The sequence below is a fragment of the Sus scrofa genome, chromosome 14, assembly GCF_054392235.1.
Source record: "Sus scrofa isolate SSC_HxYL_T2T_F1_AM1 chromosome 14, Sscrofa_HxYL_maternal_Yorkshire_Landrace_v2.0, whole genome shotgun sequence".
In the NCBI taxonomy this organism is placed as follows: Eukaryota; Metazoa; Chordata; class Mammalia; order Artiodactyla; family Suidae; genus Sus; species Sus scrofa.
The window spans coordinates 129,977,605-130,001,715 of record NC_139396.1 but is presented as its reverse complement, the minus strand read 5'-3'; the positions used below and the strand labels follow the sequence as shown (position 1 = coordinate 130,001,715).

Sequence of the window (24,111 nt, the reverse complement as noted above, 5' to 3'; positions counted from 1 at the left end):
CCGTGTTTATAAAAATACATATACATATTTAATAAGATGTAACTATACCAGAGTGCGGAGAGACCCAAAGAATGCACAGGCTCAGGAGAAGCAGTGTAGGATTTGAGCTTTAATAGTAGACAGTTTTTAGTTTACAGGGGTAATCAACCCTAAATATATTTAAGTTTAAAGAGAAATTTATGTGTTTAAGGGAGAAGAGCAACATAGATATCCAGCAGATGTTTCAGACTAGTGGGTCAAATCTCACCTGCCAAAGTGTTTTGATTCAGTTCTGTTTTTAAGTTGCTGTTATTTAAAGGCCAGGAGACTTCACATAAAAATCTGTAGTCAGTAGTGATTTGCAGCTGTCTTTGCTATGAAGAGAAAGCCTCTCCAGTTGTCCAGTGCTCCAGTTTATCACTACCCGACCCCACCTCTCCTAAGTGTCAGGTGTCTTTTCATTTTATCATTTCCTCTCCTTTACAGCCAGACTTACAGAAAATGTAAGCTTTCCCCATCCTCAGCAACCTATTTAACTCCTCCACCTATAATATTCTGGCTTCTATCGCCTATTATGCCACCAGAGACTGGCTAATTGCTAAGGCTGGTCTTAGACCTCTTAAGTGCACTTTGCTCTGTAGACCACTTTGCTGTCTTGAACTTGCCTTCCTAAGGTTTGCTAACATAAGTTTCTACTCTTCTTCTCCCATCTCTTACACTACTTAAAATTTTCTGTACCAATTCTCCCGGGGGCTTCCTCTAATAGCTTTTTCTGGAATTTTATAGCTCTTTGGCATATAAACATGATCAAGTTAATCTAAACAAAGCAAAGAACAAAACACAAACCAAAACTCTTCCTCTTCTGCCCTAATTGTTGCTCTCTTGAGTTTTCTCCGTGATCCTTTTCTCTTTTCATTTCATATTGTTCTCTTGGGCAGTATCATAGCTTCAACCACCATCTGTAGGATAATTGTTCCCAAATCTATCCTTAGCCCAGATGCTTTAGCTATGGTCCAGATTGTCTATGGCCTCTTTAACCTAGTGTCCAAAACACGCAGAATGTGTGGAATTCAAAACCAACTTTGCCTTACAAAACTTATTCTCTCTGTATTTCCTATTTTCTAATGAAGCTAGTATCTGTGCAGTCATCCAAGTTGAAACTGTTAAGAACAACTCTAAAATTACATTTTTAAAAACATTCCACACACAGTGATTATTTAATTCTGAATCACAAACAGCTGTTTTTAAATTTTTTTATAGGTGATTTACAGTGAGCTGTACAGCAAAGTTATTCTATATGTGTGTGTGTGTGTGTATATATTATATACACACACACACATTCTTTTTCGATATATTATTTTCCATCATGGTCTATCCTGGGAGATTGGATATAGTTCCCTGTGCTATAGTGAAATAGAGTTTTAACTAAAGAACAACCCCCCTTGGCTAAGAAGGCAGCTGCAAGCCTTTCCAGCTATGCTTATCACTATACCACCCTTCTTGTAATAACGTAACAACTGTGTGCCCTATGTCCAAGCCAGCAGCCCTGCTAATCAGGTACCCAACATTGCTTATCAGTTCCGCTTCTGTAACCTTGCTTGCTCGGTTTCTTAGGGAGGAACACTGTCTGCTCGGGGATGAGGGGAGGTCCGGGATGCTTACATGGGAGAATCAAGACCTTGTAGTGTATAAAAGTTACTGAGAACAAAGACCTGGTGCTCAGACTCTGGAGGTGACTCCTCTGAGCCCGCACTGGTGCTGAATAAACCTTGCTTTTCCATATCTCCGAGTGCTGTTTGTCTCCTTCCATTGCCACAGTTTTTGTGGTTTCCGCAACATTTTTGGTGCGTTGGCTGGGAAGCCGACAACCGAGCTGGCCTCTTGTGCAACCGTTGTCAGGGAACCGGGGGAGGCCACGGTTGCCGGCCCCGTGACAGGTGGATAGCATGCAGCGGCCATTTTTCCGGATCCAGACCCTCACTCGGACCGTGCTGGCCTTGGCCCACACCGCTTCCCGAACGGACTCAGAAGGAGAGTGGAAACAGGTTCCTGGACAGGACTCGGACTGGTGAGTCCCCGGGGACATCTACCCAAGTCAGGACCCGCCATACGGTGGAAGGAGAGACTGATCACCTCTCAGTGACCAAAGGGTCACTCAGGTCAGGGTTTGGTCCCTTGGGATCGGGAGGTTTGTCAGTTCTGGGGTGTGTGTGTGTGTGTGTGTGTGTGTGTGTGAGAGAGAGAGAGAGAGAGAGAGAGAGAGAGAGAGAGAGAGAGAGAGAGAGAGAGAGAGAGAGAGACTGGAGAGAATGAGAGCCCGTGCTCCACCGTCTTTGGACTACGGAGCCAGAGTGAGTCCTAACCTGCAGTTCCGTGGCGACCCTCATATGGCTTATGGTGGCCCTCTTCGGGGGGATCCTGACATTGGGGTTTATACAGTCCCACCTATGCTAAGAGGCGCCTGAAATATCTCCTCCGGGGGAGCGGTCAGACAGACGAAGCGATTGTTACCTGAGGCCTTGTCCTCAGTGTTTGTCTTGCGTCACCGGCACAGGGTGGGACTTCACACAATTCGGCTTCCAAGCCCACTGTCTTAGAGTATATGGTTAAGAATTTTAAGAAAGGATTTTCTAGAGATTATGGTGTTAAACTGAGTCTTGGAAAACTGTGTACCCTCTGTACCCTAGAGTGGCCCTCCTTTGGTGTTGGCTGGCCTCCGGAAGGGACCTTAGATGTGTTCACAGTTACAGCAGTATATAATGTTATAACAGGAGACCCTGGACATCCAGACCAATTTCTGTATATTGATCAATGGTTGGAAATTGCCTATTTGAGGCCCCCATGGGTTCAGTTCTGCACCACAGACCAGGGACAGTGTAGGGTGCTAGAAGCCCAGTCCAAGAAGAAAACCTTGTCTCAAAAAAAAGGTGCCACCTATTTATCAAGGGGAACCTGAGGACTCGCCCCCTATGCCACCACCTTATGTGCTGCCGGCCCCACCTCCAGGAGCCGAAGGTCCCCAGGTGCAAGATAGCCCACCGCCTTCTGTTTCTCCTCCTCCTTCTGCTTCTGAAGTTCCCGAGGCGATATCACCCCCGCAGCCAGATTCTCCAGAACCTATGAGCAGGTGTCTCCAGTCAGCTCAGGGAGCAGCCACTCCAGCATTGCAAATGCCCTTACGGGAGACACGGGGACCACAGCAAGTCGCCCCCGAAGGGACCATACAAGAGGGGGGACGTTTTTATTATTACCAGCCCTTTTCCACTGCTGATCTCCTCAACTGGAAACACCATACTCCCTCATATTCTGAAAAGCCTCAGGCGCTGATTGATATCTTAGAATTCATTTTCCAGAAACACTGTCCCACCTGGATAGACTGCTGGCAACTCCTTTTTACTCTGACACTAAAGAGCGCTGGCAAATTGTAACAGAAGCCCAAAAATGGCTTCAGGCCAATGCAGGGAGTCGAGCAGACTTGGCAAACTGGGTGAGGGAAGTCTTCCCAGAAGAAAACCCCCACTGGGACTATGACACTGAAGAAGGGGAACGTAACCCAGAGAGGTACCGACAGGCCTTCCTACAGGGGGCAAAAACTGGGGCTAAAAGGCCCACTAATATAGCTAAGATCAGTGAGATACTACAAGAGCCAAATGAAAGCCCAGCCAAATTCTATGAGAGACTATGTGAGGCTTTCCGAACCTACACCCCTTTTGATCCCGAGTCCCCTGAGAACCAACGGATGATAAATGCTGCCTTTGTGGGACAAGCCCAATCAGATATCCGTAAAAAGCTACAGAAATTAGAAGGATTTGCAGGAGAGAATGCCACTAAACTATTGGAAGTAGCCAACAAGGTTTTTATTAACTGAGACCAGGTGGCCCGCCATGATGCAGAAAAGAGAATGAAACAAAAAGTGACTCTTATGGCAGCTGCCCTGTCAAAACCGGTGCCCCCAGTGGGACCTTCCCATAGGGGACAAGGCACAAGGCCAGGGAAAAGGAGTCCCCTGGAACATGACCAATGCGCTTACTGCAAAGAAAAGGGACATTGGAAAAATGAATGCCCCAACCGTCCTGAGAAAAAGACCAAGGCCTCACCTAGCCAGTACTGATCTGAGCCATTCAGCACCAACCTGATCCGCCTAGCTGAGTCTGATTAGTGGGGACCAAGCTCTCTCCAACTGGGCCCCCAAGAGCCTATGGTCAGAATTCAAGTAGGGGGCCACCCCATAGACTTTATGGTTGACACAGGTGCCGAACTTTCTGTGGTTACACAACCTGTGGCTCCCCTCTCGGGGAAAGAAACCACCATTGTTGGGGCCACAGGTAACCAAACCCACAGACCCTTCTGCGGTCCTCGACGATGTCGGTTAGGAGGCCATGAAATAATACATGAATTTCTTTACCTGCCTGACTGCCCAGTTCCCCTGATGGGAAGAGACCTGCTGGCTAAAATGGGGGCACAAATTTCCTTTTCTACTGACAGATCAGCCCAAATTAAATTGACAGAACCCCCCCCCCTCCTTTAATCATGGCTCTTGCTGTTAAAAGGGAAGAGGAATGGCGCTTGTACTCTTCCCCTTCAGAAATGGGGACCATTCCCCCAGAACTAGAGACTAAATACCCATTGGTTTGGGCTGAAGGAAACCCACCAGGACTGGCAAAATGCCACGCTCCTGTCTTGGTTGATCTAAAACCCAGAGCTCAACCGGTAAAGCTACGGCAATACTCGATTCCCAGAGAAGCTCGACTGGGAATCCAGGTTCACCTGGATAGGCTGCTTCAGCATGGACTGTTAATAAAATGTCAGTCCCCTTGGAACACCCCTTTACTGCCCGTGAAAAAAATGGGAACACGGGACTACCGCCCAGTACAGGACTTGAGAGCCATAAATGAAGCAACAGTCACATAACACCCATCCATCCCTAACCCGTATACCCTGCTAGGGCTGATCCCCTCCACTGCTGAGTGGTTTACTTGCCTGGACTTAAAAGATGCCTTTTTCTGCCTCTGCGTGGCACCTGCCAGTCAGCCCTTGTTTGCTTTTGAATGGGAAAATCCACATACAGGGACAAAGGAACAGCTCACCTGGACTAGACTCCCACAAGGATTCAAAAACTCTCCTACTCTTTTTAGCGGCACCCTAGCCGCTGACCTGGCTGAATTTCCTGGACAAAAACTGGGCTGTGTTTTGCTACAGTATGTTGACGACCTCTTACTGGCTGGCACCACGGAGGCTCAGTGCCTAGAAGGAACAAGAGCTCTCCTTTCCCTACTGATGGAGGCAGGGTATCAGGTATCAAAGAAAAAGGCACAAATCTGCAAAAAACAAGTCAAGTATCTGGGCTTCAACATCATGCAGGGCCGACGAATGCTGGGGACTGAAAGAAAGCAGGCAGTTTGTGCCATTCCTGTCCCTACCACCTGCCAGAAGGTTCGTGAGTTCCTAGGGGCAGCAGGATTCTGCCGGATATGGATCCCCGGGTTTTCAGACTTGGCCAGGCCTCAGTATGAGGCTCTAAAAGGAGAATAAAAAAGGCTCCCCTTGAATGGGGACCAAGCCAGGAGGCAGCATTTCAGACAATCAAAACCAAACTCACTGAGGCTCCAGCCTTGGGACTTCCTGATGTAACCAGAGAATGTAACCTTTTTGTTCATGAGAAAAATGGGATGGCTATGGGAGTCTTAACTCAAAAATTTGGGCCTTGGCAGAGGCCAGTGGCATATCTGTCTAAACAAATTGACTCAGTTGCAGCCGGATGGCTTCCCTGCCTCCTAGCACTGGCAGCTACCACCTTGTTGGTGAGAGAGGCTGACAAGTTGACCCTGGGACAAAACCTCAATGTTAAAGTCCCGCACTCAGTTGTAACCCTAATGGATACAAGGGGCCACCATTGGCTCACACATGCACGAATGACTCAATATCAAGGGTTACTATGTGAAAGTCCACGGGTAAAACTGGAGGTTGTATGAACCCAGCCACTTTTCTGCCAGATGGAGTGGGGCCCCCAGACCATTACTGCCTGGAGGTACTAGATGAGGTGTTTTCCCGCAGGCCTGACTTGACTGATAAACCACTCCAAAATCCTGACCTGGTTTTATATACTGATGGCTGCAGCTTTTTGGAGGATGGAAAAAGGATGATAGGATATGCTGTGGTATCTGACTTAAAAGTGATAGAAGCAGAGGTGCTTCCTCAAGGCTGGTCAGCACCGAGAGCAGAATTATAGGCCCTAATCAGAGCACTGGAACTCAGTTGAGACCAGCGAGTTAATATCTATACCGACTCACAATATGCCTTTGCAACTTTACATGTCCATGGAGCCTTATATAAAGAAAGAGGGCTCCTCACTGCTGAAGGAAAAGGAATTAAAAACCAGGCTGAAATCTTAAAGCTCCTAGAGGCAGTATGGGAACCTAAAGAAGTTGCAGTTATCCACTGTAAAGGCCACCAAAAGGGAGATGACCCAGTGACAAAAGGAAACCGTAGTGCTGATGCAGCTGCCAGACAGGCAGCCCAGGGACATCAGCCAGACAAACCTAAGGTCTTGCTGGCCCCAGAAGTGCCAGCTATCCCCAGATGTTCTCCAGAGGAAGAAAAATGGATAAGGGAGGAAGCAGGAACTAAACTAAAATGGGATGGTGGGTCACACGGGACCACCGAGTTTACGTTCCAGAACAGCTGGCCTACAGACTAGTCCACCACCAACATGAGCTAACCCACATGGGCAAAACTGCCTTAGAGACCCTACTGGGCTGGTACTATCTCATTGCTCATCTTCCTGCACTCTGCTCCTCTGTCTCCCAAAGATGCATAACCTGTTTACAGAATAATGCCCGCGAGGGGCCCCACAGACCAGCTGGGGCACAACACTGTGGATTGCCCCCATTTTAGGATATAAAAGTGGACTTCACTGAGGTCACCCCTAGTGAGGGGTACAAATATTTACTAGTTTTTATCTGTACTTTTTCAGGATGGGCAAAAGCCTTCCCTACCCAAACTGAAAAGGCAAGGGAAGTAACCAAGGCACTCCTGAGAGACATTATTCCCAGATATGGGATGCCTCTGACCATTGGGTCAAATAACGGACTGGCGTTTGTGGCTGAAACAGTACAACAGGTGGCAAAAGCTTTACAGATCCAATGGAAACTACATTCTGCTTATTGCCCTCAAAGTTCAGGGAAAGTAGAATGCATGAACCGAACCCTTAAACAGACACTGGCAAAGTTATGTCAGGAAACTGGCTTGCCCTGGATAGACATGTTGCCGGTGGCCCTCCTAAAAGTGAGATGCTCACCCTGAGCAGGAATAGGATTCTTGCCATTTGAAATCTGATATGAGAGGCCACCTCCACGAATCAGTTTAAAAGGAAACACCAAAGAGTTGGGAGACTTGGAATTACATAAACAATTACAAGGACTGGGGCTCACTATTTCTCAGATACATAAATGGGTCACAGACAGAATACCTGTGTCCTTAGGTATAACAGTACACCCCCACAAGCCGGGGGACCAGGTGTGGAAAAAGGACTGGAAAAAGGAGCCTTTGAGGCCGGTATGGAAGGGCCCCTATACTGTAATTCTAACCACGCCCACTGCTCTTAAAGTAACAGGAATAGATGCTTGAATCCATCATTCTAGAGTTAAACTGTCTGGCCCAGCTGACGACCGTGGAGAGTGGGAGACTGCCCTCGATCCGGAGAGACCTCTTTGCCTGACAATACAGAGAAGGAGATGACGATCTCAAAGCCCTGCTCTGACCACACTGGAAGCTGGTCAGTCAACGCACGGCTGAAGCTTGAGGAATCGGCTGCCTGGTAAAATAAACTGCCTTACCTCCCTTCCACAAGAGACTTTCTTACTGTTATAAACTGTTGTCTTATGACCAACATGAATGTTTGCTGCCTGTTGCTGTTAATCTGGTCCCCTTTGGTTCTGCCAGGATCCGTTTCCTCATGTGACCCATGCATTTGAGTGACCCGATCAGATCAAGGGGTTACATGGACTTTGCTTTACTCCACTCATTTCTCCTGTTGTGGAGAAATTCATGGAAGTTGTACTCACAACAGGACCACTTATTCTGTCAACAGGGGGACCAATATACTTGCTTTGATCCACGATACTCACCAACTGAGGAATGGTTAGAAGTCCAGCGCTCTCATAAATCAGGGCAGCTAATTAATCGGACCCAAATTACCAACACCAATTTGCCAGTATCAATATTTTTTGATGCCTGTGAAGCTATGAATGGGTCATGGACTTCTACTAGACCATGTGGAAGCCCATCATGGGAAAGAAAATATAGGCTCCAGCATAAATATATGTGCTGGGGGACCACCTGGAGCGGTTGCCAGAAATGCACTTACTGGAGCTGCGTGGCCTGGGCAACCTAAAATAAAGGAGACAAAACAGCTCTCCTTCAAAAAGGTACAGCCCCTCCAGACTGTCAGACTAAAGCTTGTAACCCAGTTAATTTCACTATTTTCAATTCCAGTGAGCCCAAATGGAAGGAGGGTTTCAAAATAAGCATTCGCATTGATGGAAGAGGCCTTGACCCTGGAGCTGTGCTACATTTCCAGAGAATCACGTTTGCGCTCCAAGCTGCCTCTCACAGCATCTTTCATTCCTTTTATGAAGAGATAAGAAACACCCCACCTCCCATTCTGGCCACAACTAAGAACTTGTTCTTAGCCCTGGCAGAAACTATTGCACAAACTCTCAAGGTCTCCACTTGTTATGTATGCGGGGGAACGAACACAGGAGACCACTGGCCTTGGCAAGCCAGAGAACTGAACCCATTAGAGCCTCATAATGAGACTGCATACCCCCAGCTCACCAATGGGGTATGGCTCCTCAGAACTGCTATTATAGGGAGAAATTGTCTGGTGAGGCGGGGAGGATGGTTTAATGTTTCAGTTGGAAGCCTAACATGTTTAAGGCCTAAGGTATTATAATCTGACTGCCCAAAGGACTCAATGGTGGCCATCCTCCAATCTCTCAGAGCCCAAGCCTAATCCCCTGTCTAACTTTTCCCACCTCTGACGAGCATGGGAAGATATCAGTGCTAATATCCAGTAGCAGGCACCAAAGGGGTTATATTGGATTTGTGGGAAAATGGCCTATTCCATACTCCCCCCGAATTGGGCTGGGGCATGTGTACTGAGAACAATCAGACCTTCCTTCTTCCTGCTCCCGCTGTCACTAGGGGAGCAACCGGGAGTTCCTATATATAGGGCACAGGGTGCCCAGAGAAACTGGAGGGCTCTCCAAATTGGAGACTGGAAAGATGATGAATGGCCCCCAGAACAGATAATTCAATATTATGGGCCTTCCACCTGGGCAGAGGATGGCTCTTGGGGATATCGCACCCCTATCTATATGCTGAACCATATCATCAGACTACAGGCAGTTTTGGAACTTATAACAAATGACACTGCAAGGGCCTTGACTATATTGGCCCAACAACAAACTAAAATGCACAGTGCATTCTACCAAAATCGCTTGGCCTTGGATTATTTACTTGCTTCTGAAGGAGGGGGTTTGTGGAAAATTTAACTTAAGTAATTGCTGTCTACAAATAGATGACACCGAAAAGGTGGTAAAGGAAATTGCTGACCGCATGACTAAACTTGCCCATGTACCTGTACAAACTTGGAAAGGATGGGATGCAGACAGTCTCTTTGGTAAATGGTTCTCTTGGTTGGGAGAAAGTAAGACAATGGTCGGAATAACCATGGTTATACTCACAGGTTGCCTACTTATTCCCTGCCTTGTACCTCTCCTGATAAATATTATAAAAGGTTTTATAAAAACCATGGTTGAAAAAAAAACGGCCTCCCACCTGCTACTTATCAGAGGCTACCAAAGGATTATGACTGATGATGATTTCTAAAGGGTGCAGATGCACCCTGAACACCAAGAGGGGGGAATGAAATAGAGTTTTAACTAAAGAACAACCCCCCTTGGCTAAGAAGGCAGCTGCAAGCCTTTCCAGCTATGCTTATCACTATACCACCCTTCTTGTAATAACGTAACAACTGTGTGCCCTATGTCCAAGCCAGCAGCCCTGCTAATCAGGTACCCAACATTGCTTATCAGTTCCGCTTCTGTAACCTTGCTTGCTCGGTTTCTTAGGGAGGAACACTGTCTGCTCGGGGATGGGGGGAGGTCCGGGATGCTTACATGGGAGAATCAAGACCTTGTAGTGTATAAAAGTTACTGAGAACAAAGACCTGGTGCTCAGACTCTGGAGGTGACTCCTCTGAGCCCGCACTGGTGCTGAATAAACCTTGCTTTTCCATATCTCCGAGTGCTGTTTGTCTCCTTCCATTGCCACAGTTTTTGCAGTTTCTGCAACAATAGTAGGACCTTATTGTCTATCCATTCTAAACGTAATAGTTTGCATCTGTTAACCCCTAACTCTCAGTCCATCCCATTTCTTCCCTCTCCCCCTTGGCAATTGCAAGTCTGTTCTCCATGTCTGTGAGTCATAAACAGCTGTTTTTTGAAGCCTGTTTTGGTCCTCATTGCTGTGCTTTAGCAGTTGTCATCTCTTGACAAATGATATAAAACACCAGCGTATCAGATTCTTGTGAGAGAATAGGATTCAGAATTGCCTTTTTTTTTTTTGTCTTTTTTGCTACTTCTTGGGCCGCTCCCATGGCACGTGGAGGTTCCCAGGCTAGGGGTCGAATCTGAGCTGCAGCCACAGGCCTGCGCCAGAGCCACAGCAACGCTGGATCTGAGCCGAGTCTGCAACCTACACCACAGCTCAACAGCAATGCTGGATCGTCAACCCACTGAGCAAGGGCAGGAACCAAACCTGCAACCTCATGGTTTCTAGTCGGATTTGTTAACCACTGCGCCATGACGGGAACTCCAAGAATTGTCTTTTTTTTTTTAAACTTTTTCTCAAAAGCTTGACCAAAAGAAGCATTATTACAGAAGATCATTTCAGGGCTTGCAGTCCATCCATTCCTCCCAATGGATCAAGCTAAACCACTTGAGACTTAATGTATTTGGATTATATTACCTACTACTTGAAGAATTACTCACTGAGTCATCATGCCCAATCATGTTAAATGTCATGACCAGTCATATGACTGATTTCTTTTAGAATTCAGTAATAGAATGTTTTCTTTTTTATATTCCCTGATTCTTTTTGATATTTTATAATATATAATATATAAATTGTTTATCTTTTTTTAACTTTTGTTTCTTAGAAGCTGAAAGGTTAATGTGAAATTCAGTCAGCCTTTATAGTCTGTATTTTTTAGTGTTTACATGTTCTTGATTTTCTGTCATAAGTGGCTTAAAATTCTTTGTGAAGTAAGTAAAATGTATCTGTAATCACATTAAATGTCTGACATTTCACATCAAGTAAAATCATAAGTTATTGCAGCACTAGCCAAAATGTTTGAAAGCTGGATTGTAGCATGGGATGGGAAGTAGAATGAAGTCCTATGGTTGAAGTGGCTTGAATAAATTTGTTTTGTTTTATTTATTTATTTGTTATAATTGTAGTTGTTTATTTTCATTGCAGGTGGAGGACTGTGTTGCCAACTGAATATCCTCTACTTGGACCCTAATTTATATCTTTTAAAGATCCTTTAAAGGAAGTATGCATATTATTTTCTTATCTATCTTATAAGGAGAATTGGGACTAATGTGATCCATACTTAGTGTTGTACTTTTCTCTGTAGAAATATGTGAATGTAAGTTTCAAGCAAATGTTTGACATTTTTTAATGTGGCTATTGGAAAATTTTAAGTTGCCCATGTGACTTATATTTCTATTGGGCAGCTCTGATCTAAGAGTTACAAGCTATTTTATCAGAATACAGTACACGTTTTATATACCTGTGGAGATCTAATGCAGAGCCTGAAGGGTCAGGCTTCCATGCAGGTTCTTCATCCCTCAGTTAAAGGACCCAAAAGCCCTTAGGTATCTTGGGAAGTTGAGCATTCTCCAAGAAAATAACCAGGAATTTAGTTTCTTTGAATTCTTCTAAGGAGAGAGGATGGTAGATTATTTTTTCTAAAGCTCCAAAACTTCATAAATTTCACTGTTTACATGTAATCCTTTGTTTTGGTACCTTTGTACAAAGCGTCTTTAGTATTCTAAATAATGGTACAGTGAGTGTTCTTATACCCAGTCCCTGCCTCCCCCCCCCCATATCTGAAAACTGTCTTACAATAATTTGCTAGATGTAAAATCACTGAATCAAAGGATGTAAAAATGTTTAGGCTCTTCTCACAGTTCCTGTTAGCTAAAAGCTTTGTCATTGTTCTTAAAGCTATGAAAGTTTTCACCAATTCTTTTTGCCTTATTTTTTTTCTTTTATGTTAAGTATTTACGTTTTATCTGTATTTTGTATTCTTATTGCTCATTTTTTATTAAAGGCAGTTAATCAGAGACTTACTCCAAACCATAAGTTTATACCGAAAGACTTGATTAGTGCAATAAAAGCACTCAATGTGGAACTTGGCTTAATTTTGATTTAACATACACTACAAGATATTATGAAGTTAAGGTAAATTTACAAATGTATTATCATGGATGAGTCTTGAAATATAACAGATTTTTTAAAATATTTAATGTGAAAAGTGAGTTGAGATATTCTCTTGGATATTTTAACATAAGTTTCAGAATCTCTTATGGACAGTATCTGAAAAATCTTCTTAATCCTTCCCTTTGTCATATAGTTATCTTTTTCCTAAAATCATGGATTGTGCAGAGAGAGAAAAACAATTTTATTCTTTTAAGAGAACAAAATAATTTGAAAAAAGGAAATGTTGAGTAGAAAGGAAAGCAAAAATGGATCAAGAAAACAAAAGAGGGAAAGAGCACTAAGATGGAAAAGAAAGCAAGAGAAAAAAGGTTAAAAAATAAAAATGTGATATGGGTATTGCTCTACAATAGTGTTTTTTTAACTTTTTTTTATCAGCAAAATTCTTTCAATTAAGTTTCAGTCCGAAGCCCATTGTATAAGACAAATAGGAAGTCGTGTTTGTTGAGGCAAAAGATTAAGGATCCACGAGACCTCATCATTCTCCAGTCCTCCCCTCCCCATCCTCAATCTTAGAGACAGTAGGACTTTGGAGAGCAAGAGTTTTAAAACCTTGTTCTAGCGAAAAATAACTTTTGAGCCTTGCTGTTACATTGGATTGGTGCCATTAAAGATGTCATCTGTCATTTCTGCCCTGATTGACATTGTGTCTTAAATACATTACTGTCATGTCATATTCCAACATACATGAAACTAAATTACATCATTTCTTTACTTCCACACCACTCCCTCCCCAAAATATGAATTAGCAATCTCTCCACCTTCTCTGTTTCTTCTGAAAGCACCACTATTCAGCCTGTTAGGTTCAAATCCCTTGAGTCCTGTCTTCCTAGTACCCTACATCAGATCAAGGACTAAAGCCTATAGAATTTTTTCTTCTGAAATATGCCTCATATTCTCCAGGTCTTCTACCTGATTATGGAACAGCTAGTCTTTTTCATTCTTCTCTGAATTAGTTGTCCTTAGGCACAATTTTCGTGCTAATCCAGTTCCTTCCTTAAAAAGTCTCTTCAGCTCTCTCTGCCTTCCCCCCTGGTATTCATGTATAACATCTAAATGTCTCTTCCTGTCTTTCAAGGGCCCCTTCTCATCTTGCTATTCTCAGTCCCTTGAAATATACCATTGCCTCTAGTGAGGTATATCTCTCCACTACCTTACGAACATTCAATGCTTATTCCTGATTTATGCCTCAAATTGTTCCATAAACTTGGAATTTTTTTCTATCTCTGTTCCAAAATCTATCTACATTTCAAGGCCATTTACAGCCATTACTGAACTGTTGCACAAATATCCATTTGTTTTATTCCACATATAACTGTTCAAGTGTTGTTATCATTATTTTTTCAAATATAACTGTCATCAGTGCTCACCTCATGGTGACTTTCCGAACCAGTTACCTGTTCAAGGTTTTCTTTCTTTCTTATTATTATTATAGTTGATTTATAGTGTTCTGTCAATTTCTGCTATGTCCAAGGTTTTCATTACTTCAGTAAAGGTGATTTTCAAAGGCAAAAACTTTTCCACCAGCACTATTCTCATGATGAAAGGCATTTGGAAGATTTAGATTATACTGATGAAGTATTAGAACACACACTAGTGCCTTCCTGTGACCATTCCAACTGATTTCTCAGAGAAAATGCCATTGGAAAAAAATGTGTTAATACCAATCAGAGACAAAGACCACCACCCTTTCAAAAGTTTCAAAAACAAAGGCAGCGAAGGAATTCTGATTTAGCAATGGAACTGGACCAAAGCGAATATCTTACTATGACCATCCAACTAGTGATCACGATCACGGAACGGATGCTATTGCAAGACTTAGACTTTGAACAGGACTAAGACTAAGATCTTTTCAGGACCACCCACATCCAGGTAACACAAATCCTGATTTTGTTTTCTACAGTAAGCAACAGTACTTGATTCCAACAAAACATTCAAACTTCTTTCAAATTAGAATATTTCTATAAACATTCAAAATTATAAACTATCGCACAAAACTAAGATTCAGATTCATTCTTGTATAGATTCAGTAATAATCAAGATTTATTTCTCTTTGCTATGAATTAAAAGTTTACCTTTATTTCTCAAGATTAAAGGAACAAATTAGAGTCAAGTGGTTTAATTCTTGGAGATAAGCTGGAAGTAAAAAATATTAGAAACATTAGGATAAATTAGGAGGTTGGGATGTTTAACATATACACATTATACTATATATAAAATAGATAACCAAGAAGGAGCTACTGTATAGCACAGGGAATGCATTCAATATTTTGTGATAACTTATAAAGGAAAAGAATCTGAAAAAATAGATATATATGTATGTATGATTGAATTGCTTTGCTATATACCTGAAACTAACACAACATTGTAAATCAACTATACATCAATAAAAAGAAAAAGATAAAAATCAGAAACAGATTTTTCATAGAAATACCACAATTTTTAGGTAAGAATTTAAAAAAATACTCCTTTGAGATGTTCTAATGAAATATTTAACATACCCAACTGAGTAGTCCTTTTTTCTATCATTCAGTAATTTTCATTTGTGCCATTAGATGGGAGCACTGGGAGAACACCGACCCCAGTGAAATTTATGTGCAAGACAAGAAGGGAAAAGGTGAAGCCTGACATCTTAAAGGGAAAGAACGAGATAAGGAAAAAAGGATATACAAAGGGATAGAAATAGAGACAAGCCAGAAAAAGAGCAGTGTGCTGAAACAGAAAATAAGGCCACAGAGGAAAGAGGTTTGGGAAGGGAGATGAAGAGATATTTAGAAAGGTAAATGTGCCTTTCCAGTTTAGAATGTTTTCTCTAGTTATATAACATTATTCTACACACACCTAGGTAGATTTGAACTCTTACTCAAATCTAGTATTAGTTATCTGGTTCTCTTTAGAAAGTGTCCTTTTTTCTCTCATAACTTTTCTACCAACAGTTCATTTATCATCCTCACTATCTTCACAGGAACTTTGGCACTGATAACTGCAGAGGCCGAGGTAAGAGGTAAATACTGATTTAGCTATGAAACCATCTTTTTCAAGTTAGTCCTTAATTGCAACCACTGACATGTAAACATGTTAGAAAAATGTTTCGTGAATTCACATGTATTTAGGGTTTATAAACAGCCTCTGCAGGTGCTGGCCACAACCTTGTGAAATGCCCATCACTTCTCCTTTGTGGTTTGGGGTTGCAAAACCAATTAATCAGTTCATCTGAACGTGGGTTTCCAATGGCTAGCAGCAGGTACCAGTTAAGACAGAAATTGAAATGTCATTTCCTTTAAGATAACTTAGCTTTATTCCATGATTATAAGTTTATATGCTAACAGTTTTCCACTAGACAAAATAAAAGACAGAGTTGGTAAATAAAAATCTCTCACTTCCATTTCTCTTGTGGTGTAGTGGGTTAAGGATTAGGCATTGTCACTGCAGTGGCTGGGGTCACTGCTGTGGCACGGGTTTAGCCCTTGGCCCAGGAACTTCTATATGCCACAGGCACAGCCAAAAAAGAAAAATGAAAAAATCTCTCTCTTCACTTCTGTTAGGACAACCTATTATTAATGATGGTCTGGGTTCAGAGGATTATATTAAACAGAGAGCACTGAAAATAAAAGGTCTTTTTTTGGCTTGCTTTTTCTCCTGTCTTGTGAATACCAAATGTGGGGTCCAGGTTACAAGGATCTTATGTAAAAAAGTGTAGGTTTCCATAGAAAAGGATATCCCATACTGATATAAGACTACTCAGAAGAAATCACATTGGAGTTTTTGTTTCAAATTATGTACTTCTTCTTACTTTTTTCTTTTTCTTTTTTTCTTTTTTGATCTTTTTGCCTTTTCTAGGGCTGTTCCCACGGCACATGGAGTTTCCCAGGCTAGGGGTCTAATCGGAGCTGTAGACGCCAGCCTACACCACAGGCACAGCACAGCAACACGGGATCCGAGCCACGACTGTGACCTACACCACAGCTCATAGCAACGCTGGATCCTTAACCCACTGAGCAAGGCCAGGGATCAAACCCTCAACCTCATTGTTCCTAGTTGGATTCGTTAACCACTGTGCCACGACGGGAACTCCCTTCTTACTTTTCTAAGTTCTTCGAATATTGGAGACGGGATTAAAATGGCTCAAAGATATTCTACTTAGGTGGAAAAAGCCTAAAGGAAAATCTTAGACCAAAAGAGACCATGTTTTTTTTTTGGAGGGGGGGAACCAGATGACAGCCAGGACAGGATTCTTCCTTCCCTCTTTCAACTTACCCAGTATTGGCAGCCCTAACTAGCACTCCACATTAGCAATTTGGATAAGAAAGGACTGTAGCAGAAAAAAAAAAAAAAGACAATTCTTTATAGACACTATTGAATGTTTACATAAAAAAGTTGCTAAAATTTTCCCACAAATGTAAATTTCAGTAGAGGCTTATCAAAAGAGAGGTTTTAGGTTTAAATGTACACAAAAAGCAAAAATTACAATTCAAAATAGGTGCGTCACTAGCCTTCTTCAGCTTCTGTCAAAGAAATATTTTAGAGATTGTCTGTAAACAATGCACTGATTTGCTGCTATACCAAAATGATTCTGCTACACCTTTAACTTCATGATCTAAAGAGAAATAGGCAAATATAGCTGCTGTGGTCCTGATTCTTCCTGTAGCATGAAGAGGGGCCTAAAGAATATGACATACCTCCTCTTATGCAAGATGCATCCTTCTATTAAGGACGTTAACCTTCAATTTACTTTTACCATGTTACACCATGCAATGATTCTGCCCACCTTCACCATTTGACTGCTGGTAAAAGAAAGTATATTTTAGTCTTTTCTATGAAGTTCGATCCTGTTTTATCTCTGATTATAATTAATATTTGTTTCTGCAAGATTGGCAAAATGTTAACAATCGATGAGGTTCTGTGATGGGCACATGGATGTGTATTGTATTATCCTAGTTAATGTTCGAAAATACTAATACTAAAAAGTTAAAATAACTTGTTTCTATAGACCTCTCTGTCCAGAGGGTAACTGAAGCATACATCCTTTAGATGGATTTAACTGCAGGAGACAGAGAAGATTCACACCATCTTCTTCATGGGGACTTCCATCTTCATGTGTATTCCTCGAAGATGGCTCAAGGAATGACTAAGGTAGAGCTAGAAATCCAAGAGATATGGAACAGCACAAAAGGTTATATTTTTAAGCTACTGGATTATAATTATGGTATGCCTGTCGATTGAAGAGCTGAAGAGAAAGAGAAAATTTTGATTTACCACCCAGGAAAAAAAATTGGTATTGAATAGTTCACTTTACAGTCTACAATTTAATCTATATAGAGTGCCTCTTCTTCATTGTAACTGCACCAAAAATCATTTCATAACAAAAAAATTAAGTTCTATGTCAAAAGGCAACCTGTATGATGACAAAATTAGCCATCTACATTAAACAAATGTAAGAGCATTTGTAAATGTAATGAAACTAACAATATGGAGTATATAACTGTTGCTTTTTCTTTCTTTTTTTTTTTGTCTTTTTGCCATTTCTAGGGCCGCTCCCGTGGCATATGGAGGTTCCCAGGCTAGGGGTCGAATTGAAGCTGTAGCCGCTGGCCTACACCACAGCTACAGCAATGCAGGATCCGAGCCATGTCTGCAACCTACACCACAGCTCATGGCAACGCCAGATCCCTAACCCACTGAGCAAGGCCAGGGATCGAACCCGAAACCTCATGGTTCCTAGTCGGATTTGTTAACCACTGAGCCATGACAGGAACACCAACTGTTGCTTTTTAAATACTGGAAATCTGTTTGATCTGTTGAGGCTCTACTTCTAGTTACATATGCTAATGAATTGCATTTCTTCTTACAAACTTTGTAAAAAATAATTTCCTTACGATTCATTTTTTCACTTTACAAATAATTATTGTGTGCATATAGCAAGAGACTGTAACTTCTACTAAGCTGGTTAAAGTACAAAATCACAGTGGAGGTTTCCAGGTTAGGGGTCGAATCTGAACTGAAGCTGCCAGCCTACACCACAGCCACAGCAATGCAGAATCCGAGCTAGGTCTGCGACACAGGTCACGGCAACACCAGATCCCCAGCCCACAGAGCAAGGCAAGGGATTGAACCTGCATCCTCATGGATGCTAGTCAGGTTCGCTAACCACTGAACCACAACGGAAACTCCCAAAATCATATTTTAAAGCCCATCAAAACTCTTTCATCCTCGGTAGATTGAAAGGAAAGGAAAAGCTGTCATAGAAATGAGAAACCGGTTGAACTCTTAAAAGAATTTTTAAAAGTTGCATGTAGGCTTGCACTGTGGATCACCTACCAGCTGTTTCCAAGGGGTTCTACCAAGAGCACAGGGGGAATGCACTGAAGGCAGGGCCAGGGTCTGAGAGCTGGGGGAAATCCCTCTGAGGCATACCAGTTCTTTATCGAGTTTCAGGATGTCTAGGAACCAAACTTCGAGTATCAAAGATCTAGACTACCTTACCATTCCACAGCGTTCTTTCCACTGGCTTTCAGAAGTTGCAATTGATGATGTCTTGGAAGAAATGACACTTTTCAAAAAGAATATTCTGGCAGTTCCGGTCGCAGCTCAGCAGTAACAATCCCAACTAGGATCCATGACTTTTCTGTGTTAGAATTGGTCATTCATCTCCTTTGTCATGTGACTCTGCCATTCCTCCCAGCGTTTCTCTGACTTGCTAATGATGGGCTTGGTCACATGACTTATTCTGGTCAGTAGAATGTGGATGGAAATGTCAGGGGGCACATGCTGGCTAAGGCCCAAAGAGATGTCCTCTATTTTCTCTCCCTCTCTTAGGCCCTGCCACTCATCATGGGAACATGGCTCAGGAAGCCACTAGACAGGGAGCGTGGGAGATATGTGGAGCAGGCCGAACCAGACCTGCTGCCTGCAGAAGACATACTAGCTGACCTACAACCCATGAACATGAAAATCAATGTTTATTGTGGTAAGGCACCAAAACTTGGAGGTTGTTACAAGAAATTAAAACAAAACAAAACAAGAAAACTAGCACTAACTGAAAGAAATACCAAACCGAAAGAAATACCCGGCTAGTGAGCACAGCTAACTATGAGCAACTGTCATGTTCTAGTAACATAGCAACTATTAGAATCTAAATCAGAGAGGGATGAGACCAGTTTGGGTGAAATTCATCTCATCTTTCAAACTGACAGTAAATGAGAATATATTTTAATAGTAACTTTACTACTATATGGTAAATTTTGCTCTGTGAGCTATTAGGAGACATTTATTTTAGTGTTCAAATTTACATTTTGACTACAGAATATAAGCATCCAGATTATCTTGTATTATCTTTGAATCCAGATTAAATTTCCCAGCGGTCTTTTATCAGGCATGTTGGCCTGAATAACAGGCATCTCTGTCTTCCAAAAAAAGGCAACAAAACCAGGAATAAAGTGAAATTCTGAGCTGAGATCTTACAAGCTTATTCAGAATAATGTTAAATTTCATATTACAGTAGATAATGTTATAGCATCTATAGCTGTTGTAAAAAAAATCCTCCCTCAAAAGAAAAAGTATTTTTGCCTGTGTCTTTTTAGCTCTGAATGTCCTTTTAGACATTTGCTATTCAATATGGTAGTCACTGGTCACAGGTGGCTCTCAAGCACTTGAAATGTAGTCTTTATTGAGATGTGTTGTAAGTGTAATATGCACAACAGATTTCAAAAACTTAATATGAAAAACAAATTATCTCATTGATAACATATCTTAATTACATTTTGAAATGGGTTCTAGATACCTTCACCATAAGCATCTTTGCCATAGACATCTTTGCCACAAGCATTTTTGCTGCAAACATTTTCATCGAATAACTAATCAGCTGTAAGGCATATTCCCATGAAAGATAAAATAATTGAGGGACAGTTTTTGGTTTGACAACTTGGTTTCAACTGGCTGAAATGCATTAGCATTTTTCCAGTTGGTAACATTATTAATGGCTGTATCAAGCTGTCAGATGACAACGATTTGCCCCAAGAGTTGTTTTCTTATTTTGAAACACACTACATTGGAGAAGAAAGAGGCCAAGATCCTGGAAAGTACAGAATTGAACCACATTTCCCACAGAACTTTGGAATGTCTATCAATGGACATATGACAATATGCCAACAACAAACAACAAGTGTGTAGAAGTTTTCAAAACATAGCACAAAGCTCAGTTACAGAGATGCTTCCAAGTATTTAGAAATGATAGTCACCTTAATGAAGGAAGAAATTTTAGTGAAAAAGAAAAAGTACAATGCCAAACAAGGGGAGAAATTGATGAGCAAAAAACAAAGCAAATGAAAAGACTGGACTTCTCTGGTGGCCTAGTGGTTAAAGGATCTGGTGTCGTCGCTGCTATGGCTCAAGTTCTATCTCTGGCCTGGGAACTTCTTTATACCACAGGCAGGGCCAAAAGAGGTGGGGTGGGGTGGTATAAAATGCCATGAATGAAAGACTTGGAAGACAAGTGCTTGGGTATAACCCACAAAATAAAAATTATTTGCAGTATTGCCAGGAATCCACACACATTTTAAATGTACTCAAATATTTTATATTTCACAATAAAATCAAATTGTTATTCATTTCATTATGCCCTTCTGATTGTCCCTCTTTTATTTTTCATTATTTTATCTTTTATGGAAAATTTTCTTTACAGCCAATTGGTTATGAAGCGAAAATGTTTATAGGCAAAAGTGCTTGTGGCAAAGATGTTTATGGCAAAGATGCTTAAAGCAAAAATACCTAGAACTGGCAACAACATTTGCAGATGTGACTCTCTCACTAAATTAAGCCCTGGGACAGTAAGCTATGGCATGGTTTTAAAACTCAGTGAGCATCTTTGTGGTGCAACTGGTTAGCGTGTTTGGCTAAATGGATGGTTCAAGCCTACCCCAGGATGATGGTTCAAGCCTACCCCAGGATGGTCTTGTCTCCAGCCAGTTTCTTGGTGATGAAAACATTATGGAATTAGATAAAAACATTGTGGAATTAGATAGTGGTGACAGTTGTACAACATTGTGAGTGTACTAAATGCCACTAAATTGTACATGTTATAATGGCAAATTTTATGTTATATGCATTTTGCCACAATAAAAACAAAATCCCAATAGATGTATTGGGGGATGCATTTTCCCGACCTTGTGCTGTAACTGTATTTTTCTTCCTGACACGTGTACCTCTGTATGTACACAGATAATATGCCCTGATATCTGAATGCCTATCTGTATGTACAGCAGCTTTTAAAATAATCTCTGGTCTGAGTATTCCACTTTGCAGCATTTTGACATTACCCAGGAATATGTGATTCATCCACATTCTTCTTTTGGCTTGGATTAACTACAGTATTAACTGCCTAAGCACATAAGTTCCTTCACAAGCCTCTTTTGCCTTAGCACATATTTGCCTAGTCTAGAAAATTCTCCTAGTCTAGAAAATTCTCCCATGCAAAGGGCAGGCTGGGAATGGGATGCGTGTCTGTCTTCTCCAAAGGCATTCTATGGCTTTCTTTTTTTTTTTTTTTTTTTTTTTTTGGTCTTTTTTTTTTTTTTTGCTATTTCTTTGGGCCGCTCCCGCGGCATATGGAGGTTCCCAGGCTAGGGGTCCAATCGGAGCTGTGGCTGCCAGCCTACACCAGAGCCACAGCAACGCAGGATCCGAGCCGCGTCTGCAACCTACACCACAGCTCACGGCAACGCCAGATCATTAACCCACTGAGCAAGGGCAGGGACCGAACCCGCAACCCCATGGTTCCTAGTCGGATTCGTTAACCACTGCGCCACGACGGGAACTCCTCTATGGCTTTCTTAAAAAAATGGGAAACGGGAGAGGGAGAGAGAGAGAGCGGGTCTGTAAGACCACAACTTAATCAGTTCCCAAGACTCTTCTTTTAGTGAGTGCAACTTCCCAGCACAGGACTCAGGATTCTCAGTTCTTCTGGACCAGGTCAATATTGCTCTTTATAAAGCAAAGATCATGAAAGGAGGCAGGTCTTTAAGACCTACCCAGCACAGAGTACAAAAGAAAAAGGGGGTGTTTGGAAAGACTCACAAGAGAGATAATGTCTGCCAGGAAGTCTTTGAGGCAGAGGGTGGTGAATACCTCCCACAGAAAAGCTTCAGCAGAAGCCAAGGAAACTTCATGCTGGTCAAGACTGGCCTTGGTGAGCAAGGAACGATGACCTTGTACACCACTGCGGAGGAAAGTGCTCCCTGAGCGAGTTTTCTTCTCACTCCAGCCAGCAGATTTCAGTTGCTCCTGCTATACCATATCTTTCCAGAAATATGAAGGCCTGTGGCAGACAAATAGGCCTATGATGACCACTATGACCAGGATTAGGGAGAAAAGGACCATGAGGAAGACATAGGTGGAGTGGGAGAGACGTGTGGATGATGGCTCTTCAGATGGGATCATGTTGGTCAGGTTCAGCATGTAGCCCAAAGTCCACCCGACACTGGTGCTCTGGACCTGCAAACAGTAGGCAAAGTCTGTTGTTTCTGGTCTGAAGATTAAACGAGCTTTCATGCAACCCCATCCAGGACACAGAGCGACCAGGAAGTGAGCACCATGTTCAGTTCTCTAAATGGATTACTTTTATATTCTGAATTGGGATATGGCTGTGAGGAAAATGGAGCAGAAGCAATTGGTTACAAAGAAGAGTGTGGGGCCTCACTACTATATCCCTAAAATTCAGAGAGGAATATGGTGAATGACCACCCAGTGTTCCTGCCACAAAAGCTTCATTCAAATAGGCCTTGGTGGAGATTTGCATTCTTCTTTTGCTGTTTATGTGAATGTGGGGTGGAGAAGGGGGCGGAGGGGTGACAGGAAGCACCAAAGGATGAGAGAACAATGATTGTCCCTGACCTTTTACATCTATGTGAGGCCCGGGAATCTCACCCATACAAAACCAGGACTTCCTTTATGATTAGGCTAGGGAAAATTGGGGAATAATGGCAACAAGTCAATCTTACTTTATGAAAGTTGAAAGACCGCATAAGCACAGGAAAGGATTCTTCTTAAATGAAAAAACATTCTCCAACCCTACCATCTTCTTACGAGTATTTTCAAGCCATCTCAGAATGTACTGAAATATAGGTAGTCTATGAATAATAGATAATTTGGGAAATGTTTCTTCCTTTTTCTTTTCTTTTCTTTTTTTTTTTTCCTTTTTTTTCCTTTTTAGGGCCGGACCCTCGGCGTATGAAGGTTCCCAGGCTAGGGGTTGAATCAGAGCTGTAGCCACCAGCCTACGCCGCAGCTGCAGTAAAGCAGGATCCAAGCCATGTCTGCAATCTACACCACAGTTCATGGCAACACTGGATCCTTAACCCACTGAGTGAGGCCAAGGATTGAACCCGCATCCTCATGGTTACTAGTCAGATTTGTTTCTGCTTCGCCACAAGTGTAACTCTCGGGAATGTTTCTATTACACGAGTTGTGTGTGTCATGGCAGAAAATTCACAAAGTATAGATAATCCTTAAAAAGAAAATAATAAGTTGCTGTTATTATTACTTTGTGACATATCCTACCAGTCCTCTGTG

At 42.1% G+C, this 24,111-nt stretch overlaps 1 protein-coding gene and 2 long non-coding RNA genes across 5 annotated transcripts in view; 2 read left to right on the top strand and 1 right to left on the bottom strand.

The window, feature by feature from the left end:
* The first annotated feature begins 1,696 nt into the window (after positions 1-1,696).
* On the top strand, positions 1,697-12,460 carry LOC146397007 (uncharacterized). Of its 3 annotated transcripts, XR_014826710.1 has the most exons (3): positions 1,697-2,047; positions 7,586-7,795; positions 11,521-12,460. It is a non-coding gene; the product is annotated as an uncharacterized LOC146397007 (long non-coding RNA). The 3 variants fall into 3 exon arrangements; XR_014826711.1 differs by lacking the exon at positions 11,521-12,460 and having other exon boundaries at positions 7,620-10,280; XR_014826709.1 differs by lacking the exon at positions 11,521-12,460 and having other exon boundaries at positions 7,586-10,280.
* A 1,829-nt stretch (positions 12,461-14,289) lies between these two features.
* LOC146397006 (uncharacterized) lies at positions 14,290-17,669 on the top strand. The gene is made up of 3 exons (XR_014826715.1): positions 14,290-14,418; positions 15,512-15,543; positions 17,537-17,669. It is a non-coding gene; the product is annotated as an uncharacterized LOC146397006 (long non-coding RNA).
* Positions 17,670-22,782: 5,113 nt separating this feature from the next.
* ENTPD1 (ectonucleoside triphosphate diphosphohydrolase 1) overlaps positions 22,783-24,111 on the bottom strand; it is a gene marked incomplete at its 5' end in the record, with an annotated part of 39,136 nt that continues 37,807 nt past the window's right edge. Inside the window, 1 exon segment of the mRNA NM_214153.1 lies at positions 22,783-23,034. Within this exon segment, the coding sequence (NP_999318.1) occupies positions 22,828-23,034 (207 nt within the window).